Source organism: Scaptodrosophila lebanonensis, unplaced genomic scaffold, assembly GCF_003285725.1.
Source record: "Scaptodrosophila lebanonensis strain 11010-0011.00,11010-0021.00 unplaced genomic scaffold, SlebRS2 tig00001418-arrow-arrow-pilon, whole genome shotgun sequence".
Lineage (NCBI taxonomy): Eukaryota > Metazoa > Arthropoda > Insecta > Diptera > Drosophilidae > Scaptodrosophila > Scaptodrosophila lebanonensis.
Window position 1 is genome coordinate 2,607,532 of NW_022060744.1, and position 8,646 is coordinate 2,616,177.

An 8,646-nucleotide genomic window follows, 5' to 3' on the forward strand; every position below is an offset into this window, starting at 1 on the left:
ATATGTATTTGTACAACTTGAAAGGCCGGAGATGCTCCATCCTGGCTGCCTGCCTGCCTGCCAGTTCCTGCCCTCGTCAGAGCGACTAAAAGAGAGCAAAGGGAAGAACAGGGAGCACAAGAAGTGAGTCAGAGAAATGGGGTAGCCAAGAACCAAGAGTCTTCAAATGCAAGAGGGAGATGCTGCTTTGAATAACACCATGGATGCAGCTTACATATTGACTGAATCCCTGAGATACTGGAGAAAGCCCTGGCATGTGCTGTCAGTCAGGTCAGTGGCTTAGTAACTCCGAAGGGAATCTTCGGCAGAACCATTGCATTCATTGCTCAATGGACTATCATTGACATCCAGAAGATGTTGCCTTAAGAGATCTCCCCGTAGACAGTGCTAGTGAAAGAGCTAGGTCGCCCCATGTAGAATGTGTTTGTGGAACAGATCTCTACAAGTATGTCCGGTTCTGTATTTTCTGTATGCCCTCTAAGTAAGATCTTGCCATGAAATTGTGTTCAGTAGTGTCGGATCTCGCCAAATAGATTGTTTGGGCTGAAGAAGTTGGACAGGCCTTTAAGAGTGGATTGGCTACAGCCTTTACTGCAAAGGCTGAGAAGCCATAGAAGGCATGTTTGATGGCATAAAAACCAGCAGATTCTGGTTGCAATTAAATAAATCTATAGATAGTATCATATACTTGTATGTACATAGAAATTGAATTATGTTTGTTCTCTCAACGAATTTTGATCAAATTTTGTGCTAATATTCAAAATAGTCTCGTGGCTGATTCTGTGAGAGGTTCGTGACAGGTTTTCTTTTCGATTTTTCTTCAAGAATTTTGGTTTTCCCTATAAATTACTCCTTTAATGGATTTGTTCGATTTTCCTTACATTTTTATACCCTGTACCCAAACGGAAAAAGGGTATATTAGTTTTGTGCGACAGTGTACAGAGAGGGAGGCGTGGCAGACCCCAAGAAGTAAATACAAGTATATTCTTGATCAGGGTGACAAGATGAGTCCATATAGCCAAGTCCGCCTATCTGTCCGTCCGTCTATCTGTTCGGCCGTCTGTCTGTATGAAAGCAAGAATATCAGAAAGGATAAGAGCTAGAATAACCAAACTTGGTATGTAGATTTTTTTCGATACACCCCCACTCCCTCTCTATTCGCGATTTTCTCCAACTGATTATGATTAGATTATGATTAGAAAGAAAGGTTTATCCATAAATATAATCTCTGCCCAACCGGTATTGCATAATTTTATTTAGTGAATTAATTATTTAATGAATTAATTAAAAATTCACAATTTATTCTTATTTTTGGGAGTGTGTACAGGGTATTTAAGAGTTGCGCCCGCTCGACTCTAGCATTCCTTTCTTGTTTTTTTTTTTTTTTTTTGTAATATGAAAATAATAATAAATAAATATATAATTTTAAAGAACAATTTTTGGCCAACTAGAATAAAAAGTGTAGAAAATGAGATCCATTTGCTTTTTTTATTTATTTATTTATTTATTTAAATCAACAAGTGGATCTGTCGATTTATTCAATAACAATATATAAGTATTAACATTTTATATATATATTAAGATTTAAAATAAAAAATTCAAATATGATTAATATAACATAGTCTCAACTTAAAAGATAAGAAAGCCTACGAAAAAGCTGTACAATAACGTCTATAAATGCCCCCGACACGTTGGGGGAATTTTATTTGCCAGTTGGCCAGCTATGCCCCGATTCACAGCCATATGTGGTCAGAGACATTATAGACCTGACAATCTAAACAAATAGTATGTAGAAGAGGAAAATTAATTCTACTTAGGAGCTAATTAGAAAAAGTAAGGAGTATAAAGAGACAGAGGTAAAGAGGGAGAGAAAGGAAGAGGAAGAGAAAGGGAAAGAGAGAAACAGGGAAAGAGAAAGATGGAACAAGAAAGACAAAATGAGAAAGAGGGAGAATCTCCAACCCGGTGGGGGAGAGTTTTAAGCCAGTCCGGCCAGCTATGCTTGCAAGCAAGTGTATTTGAGTGTCGGCGCATTATGCTTTATTTATTATTGTTGTTGTTGTTGTTGTTTATTTTTATCTCATCTTTATTATTTTTATTATGCTCGTGTCACATGAACTCAAAGCCGGGCGCTTAGCAGTGTCACTTGACTGCCAGCTGGCAACTGGCGTCTGATGTCTCCTCCATCCTGCAGCCTCCATCCTCGTTCAGTGGCGGCAACTGGCTCAGTGTCCTGTCAGGCGCTTTTCATTTCAACAACTTGCGGTGTAGTTATTACACATTGGCGAGCATCTTAATGTCGCTGGCTTTTTAGGCCCATGGACAGGACGGGACAGGACAACTGCTCCCCAACCAACCAAGCAAGCAGCCAGCCAACCAACTGGTTAAGTGTCGCCACTCGCCCAGCACTTGGGGTTAAGGCGAAGTGCAGTGCTGGCTGCTGATGCTGTTTGTGGTTACACAGGGAGCAACAACAACAACAATGCACCCCAATTGGCAACATTTTCAACATTTTATAACTTAAATCACGTTTCAGTGGTTTGGCGGCTTTAACGTTCTGCCAACTTGCAACTGCCTGCTGCCTGCTGGCTGTTGGCTGCTGGCCTGCTGCTGGCAATGAAAACGAAAACTTTATTTGCTGAGTGGACGCAAAGAGTAAGCAAAAAATTGAGATCGAGAAGACGGCCATTTGACTTAAACAGTAGTGTATATAGCAGAGTATAGCAGTGGGTGGCCATCAACTCTTTTGTGGTCGCCGCCGCCCCAAAATTGAATTAAAAGCTTTGCGGCCGTTCGTTTTTGGCCTTTTTGGCGAAAACGCATTTACTTCAAATCACACTACACGGCAAGAATATTGTGTCTCTCTGCTAATTCGATTTCAAACTTCAAATTGTTCATTTAATTTGCATTGTCAATTAAATGAGCCACACACACACACAGAGGCACACACACACAGAGGCACACGCACAGGTCACTTAAATGGCTGCGTCTAATTGCATTAAAACGGACTTGACTCCACGTCTGTGTGGGTGTGTGTGCATGTGTTTGTGTTTGTCTTGGCTGCCAACTTTTTGTCACTGTGTATGGGGTCAACACTGGAGGTACATCTAAATATGCCTCACTGGCCATTGCTGCAACACACGAGCACTGCTCCACAAGCACTGCCACATTCTGTCAACTTGTCTGCAACGCCAATTTTCTTTGGCTTTGCGCCTTTCAATTTACTTTTGGCTCATCCGCCTCCTGTCGCATCCTGCCGACTGTCCTTACCAGTCCTTCCCCAGCCTGCGGAGCATGCTTCTCTTCAAATGAATTCTGTTGCACGCAGAACGCTGCATATTTGTGGAAGCACACAACACTTTTCAAATAATTGCAATGGAATACAAAATCGTGGAGGTTAAGGTCCCAGAGATTGCGAATCACTTTATTAATAATTGAACCTATTGAAATATATATTTTAAAAACCAACAATAATCCAAGTTCAACTGACTAAACTATTTCTTATAACTACAACTACCCCTGTGCCCCTAAAACTAGCAGCAATGATCCAAATATTGTTCTCAGCTAAAGTGTGTATCGATTATATTTGTAACGAGTTGACAAGCCCTCGTGATATTTTGCATTTCAACAGAATTGGCAGTCCTGTCGAACGGACGATCGCAGAAAAGGAGACAAATCAGTCAAGGCGCAAAGCTAGTCGTGACGAGGCGAGTTCAACAACAAATATATCTGCTGTCCAGTATAATAGTTAAATAAACATATTAGATATGGAAAGCGATTAATACATATCCGGCCCTTCTCCTCCAGTGTAACCACTAGAGAGACAATTGGACTATTAGGCTAGATTTCTATTGATGTTCTCCGTATGCAGCAACAATTGGCAAGGAAAGGAAATAAGCAACAAAAGTGTAGATCAGTAGCGAAATCAGTAGAACTAGCATACCAGATAGAGGCTAATTCAGATGGCCCTAAAACTAATGGATGTGACGAAGCATCCGAAATTTATTGCAGCTTGTTGTACATACATATGTAAGTAGATAGCTGACGATATCCCCACAAGCTGACATTCTTCACTCGATCTACAAGCTATTCCACATGAACAGGAACCCAACTTTCGCGCATGAAGTGGGGTTGAAACACTTTCTGGTTACTTGTCCAGCACCAAGAACATGTTTTTCTCGACTAAGTGTTACAATAAGTTTTTCATTAATTGTTTTTCCTTTTTCCACTGGTACTGGAACTGTCTTCGCCTTCTTTGGAGACGATTCTCCATATTCAGTCCATTGTTTCACAGTTCCTTGTTGGCATTTGTGAACTGACCCCATATCGGATCGACACAAAAAGTCAGCTTCTATTATTGGACTGAGGCTTTCCAAATGAGATGTTTCTATCACATAACGTTAACCAATTTTTTCTAAATCAATGAATTCCTTTTCCTCAACTCTGTCTGCAAACTGCAATCGTTGATCTGAACTCGAGTTCTTTAAATTTAAAAATTAAAAAAAATTTTTTTTTAAATATTTTTTATTATTATTTTAATTCATTCATTTGCTATAATTTACTATCATTTGCTATACAGATGGCGAATTGAAAAACAACAAGTTCTTTGGAATCATGATTTAATCATTTATTTGGAAGACGGTTTCACAAACGTTGCATCTTCGTTCGGACGAGCTCAGCCGCCTCGTTTATAATCCAATTTCGGAAAACAGCAACGTCGGCATAAACGCCTGGAAGACCTGGTTGACTGCAGGGTTTTGGGCCCCAAGACACAATGCCGACCAATTGGCCATTCGAAACGAGCGGACCACCAGAATCTGAGTGGCACGCATCCTTACCTTCAGATGCAGCGCAAATCATAGCCTCAGTTACTTTGAAGTTTTTGGGATCATAGGAGTTTTTGCAAACATTAAAGCTTACGATTTCAACATCAACACTCTGTAGAATTTCAGGGTAGCCGAACGTAGTTTTCCCCCAACCGGAAACTTTGGCAGTAGAACCATCGGTCGGTGTTGAGGTCGCCAGTTCAATGGTTTTCATTTTGCGACTGCCATTAAGGAGGATTGGCTTACTCAGGAGAAGCAGAGCCACATCGTTCACAGCATAGACATTATTTGCATTATAGTATTTCTGATGAATCTTAACCTTTTCCACATCCAACAGTTGGCCTCCTCTGTTTTGTTTAGTTGAGCCAACGCGCACCTTGAGATCTTGGACACGAATGCGATCAACGCAATGAGCGGCGGTTATGATGATCCACTCATTGTAGATTGAACCACCACACAAATGGTGAGAATTATATTGAAGTGACACTTGCCAGGGAATGTCTTCAATACTAGTGTCCTTGCCGCCTACGATGGCCTGGAAGGAGACGCGATCAGCAGCCAGTAAGGTGGCTGCCGAGAGAAGCAGAAAGTACTTAATGAACATCCTTCAGTTGCTTGTGTTCTCGGATCCCGATGGTTTCAACTGAACGATGGCCCAGCTTATATAGTAAGCGAAAGCTGAGAGCTTTGGAAAAGGTCTGAAGCTATTAGAATTGTCAAGTTCTTATCGAAAAATGACATTCCAGGTCTTATTGGCTGGCCATAAATTCCAAGAGTTATTACCAAGGGTTAAGACTTGGTTATGATAAGTAATTATCAAGTTATTGTAAATATTTGAATCAACAACATATTAATATTTATCTCGAAATGATTAATTACTTCATTTCACAAATTCTACATGCTTTTAATGTAAGTCGACTTTTTGTCCGTAATGCACATTACCTTTTAATTTTAGTAGAAGTGCAAAGAAACATTTCTTATCAAAATCAAAATACTTGTGTAATTGAAAAACAGCGTCATTTGCGAATGCGACTATTTTTTTGATTAATACTTTATGGAAATATGGTAGTAGAGGGATTCTCATTTTATAATTCAATTTTATGGATGGCAGAACGAACAAAACTTGTTCTAACTGAACTAACTGTATGGGCTAATTCTAAAAAAAATAAGTATGATGAGTTCCAAAAATATTATTTAACAAAATATTTTATGCCTCAAAATTGATTGTTTTACTTTTAAATTGAATTGAATTTCTTTATTCAGCTGTTGTTCAATGGTTTATTTATTTAGCAGTCTATTGCTTTTAAATCAACTATTTATCAGTTGTCTGATAAAAGGAAGAGAAAGACAAAAAACGATCTTTAAAAATGTGTTTTTCATACACTTCTTTATTACTCATTATTAGATTAGATCTGATTTTGGTTTTTCTAATTTAAATTTGATTATAATGTGTATTCCCAATTCCCATTGTCATGTCAACTCTTAAATCTGCTGATCAAATACATAGTTGCCCATCAGCTGTTTCACAAAAAAATTTAAATAATCTAAAGTAGCGCGTTTATCGTTTCCTAAAAATGTTGAGAACATTCTCTTTCTTAAAGACTTCAATAAGCAGTCTCACCAAAAACAAAAAACAAAAAAAAAAAACACAATGTTTAGAATACCCCTTAGGCTGCGCTTCATTAAGAAGCAGCGAGCATGCTTTCAATCGCCCTTCGCCTGTTCTACTCTCATTCCCCATTGCCTGCTTGCGATCGTGCAGTGCATTAGTTAGTCGTCTATGCGGCTTACATCTTGTTGTGTTTTGTATATATTTCTTGTATATTTTTCTAGACCCACTGCGTTGTCAACGGGCATACGCCCACATGGACGTATACGGCGGCCCGTATCCGCATAATAATTTGAGATTTGGCTTTTATTTATTTTAGAATCGAGGAGGGGCTCGGGACCAGCTTGCTTTTGATGATTGGCCAGCAAAACTTTTGCCAGCCGCAAAGTCGCCAAGTTCTTTCGGTTGCCCTTTCCTCTGACTCAACAGAATGTAAGTCCATATACTTGTACATATACGAGTATATACATATGTATGTATCTGTGTATGTATGTATATTGCTGATGAAAGGCTAAGTCAAATGCTTGGCTGATTACTCTAGCCAGCCACTCCTCTAGAGAGGACTGTGGATGTGTGGTTGCAAAACTTTACGTATGATTTGCTTGGAAAATTGAAATTTGCGGTGCGGCACTTCATTGGCTTTGGCAACGTCTGCCTTTTATTTGCTTTTGGCCACTCACGACTGCCTGGACTGCGAGGACGACAGGGTCCTTTGGTTGGTCATTATGGGTTCATGGCGTATTATTTGTTTAACAATTCGCCATTTGCATTTTAATGGCACATTCAATTGATTCCGCAAACACATCAAAATCAAATTACAAATACGTCGCCCTTTGTCGCACAGCTTGGAAGTCACGTCCGCGTAATTGTCTTTGCGGCTAGGCACAGTGCCCCTCAAACTGTGCCCGTCTAGGTTGAGCCAAGAACACAACCAGCTGCTTCTAAACCCCAACCAGCTTACTCGCTCAGTTTGTATTTCATTTTTATTGTATTCTTTGTAGTTCTTTGTATTATTTATGTAAACAAAAAAAAATCGTTTTGTTTTTTGGCATTCACTGCTGATCTCATAAGTTTAAGTTTAAACACATATATATAATCTGTGTGAACATGCATATACATATATTTATTTATACTTATATATGTGGCCATAAATTTTCATTCATTTCACTCATATATCGGCTCTTTTCACTTTTGTTGCAAGCAGAAAATAGGAAAAACAAGAAAATGTTTATTAAATTAAAATCGAGAGACATCTTTCTTTATTTTCAAGTTTGGCAGCACTTTCCCTGTCTGCTGTTTTACATTTGGGACTATGTTTTGTGGAAGAGCACCTAGTAATGTTTTTTCCGTTTTTTACAATATTCGAAATTATTCAACAACGAATTTTGGTTTGATTTTATTGTAAAGTGTAAACAGGCTATGCCAAATAAATAATTCTATGAATGGCATAAAATATGAAATTGGGTCGAGAAAGCGTTGAAAACCCAAATTCAAAACGACGACGACTGATGCTTCAAAATCTTCAAATATCGATTGACAACTAGAGACATTGCTGATGGATCTGTTAACACAATCTTAAGAGAAAAACTCAATTTTTTGGAATATTGAAAATAAAAGTTTTAGACTAAAATAATATATTTAAAAAAAAAAACACCTGGGTCACCGTTTTGACCCGATTAGGGAGACTCCAGCCGAATCGAAGAAGGCACTGAACGGCGTTTCGGGCAAGAAATTTACGGACAGCTTAGAAGATTCGAATAAACCTTGGCATATGGCGTAGAATGTGCATTGCATCCATAGGGGATTACTTTGAAAGCAATATAAGTTTTAAAAGTATAGAAAACATATTTAAAAATTTGTTATAAGTCTGAAGAGCTAAACGGACACGAATATATATGGACTTGGGTTCAGTGGAATAGTTTCAGAGATGATGATGATAGTTCTCTTGTTCTCCTAGCAAGTTGGACTCTGATCTCTAAATTATATTCAAAATTTGCGTAAAGTTACTTTCCAAACAGATGAATTGAAAATTGTTTGAATCACAAAATATTGTATTTAAGAAGCAATCTAATCTATATTCCCAACAAAGTTGGAATATTGCTAAATTAATAGCGAATTGTTTAAACTAACAAATATTTTAAGGTTTATGAAGATTAAAATATAATATTGCGGTTTATTTTCGAAGAAATTTAAAGAAACAATAAAACAAGA

General features: G+C 38.2%; 1 protein-coding gene across 1 annotated transcript; it reads right to left on the minus strand.

Moving 5' to 3' along the window:
• Positions 1-4,602: 4,602 nt before the first annotated feature.
• Positions 4,603-5,451, minus strand: LOC115633275 (trypsin alpha-3-like). Its single transcript, XM_030530686.1, has one exon. The coding sequence runs from the start codon at positions 5,428-5,430 to the stop codon at positions 4,645-4,647; it is 786 nt and encodes a 261-aa protein (XP_030386546.1). The 5' UTR covers positions 5,431-5,451; the 3' UTR covers positions 4,603-4,644.
• Positions 5,452-8,646: the final 3,195 nt, after the last annotated feature.

Bases quoted from the DNA above. Each gene is read 5' to 3' on its own strand.
- LOC115633275 (XM_030530686.1), bottom strand. From the start codon at position 5,430: ATGTTCATTAAGTACTTTCTGCTTCTCTCGGCAGCCACCTTACTGGCT.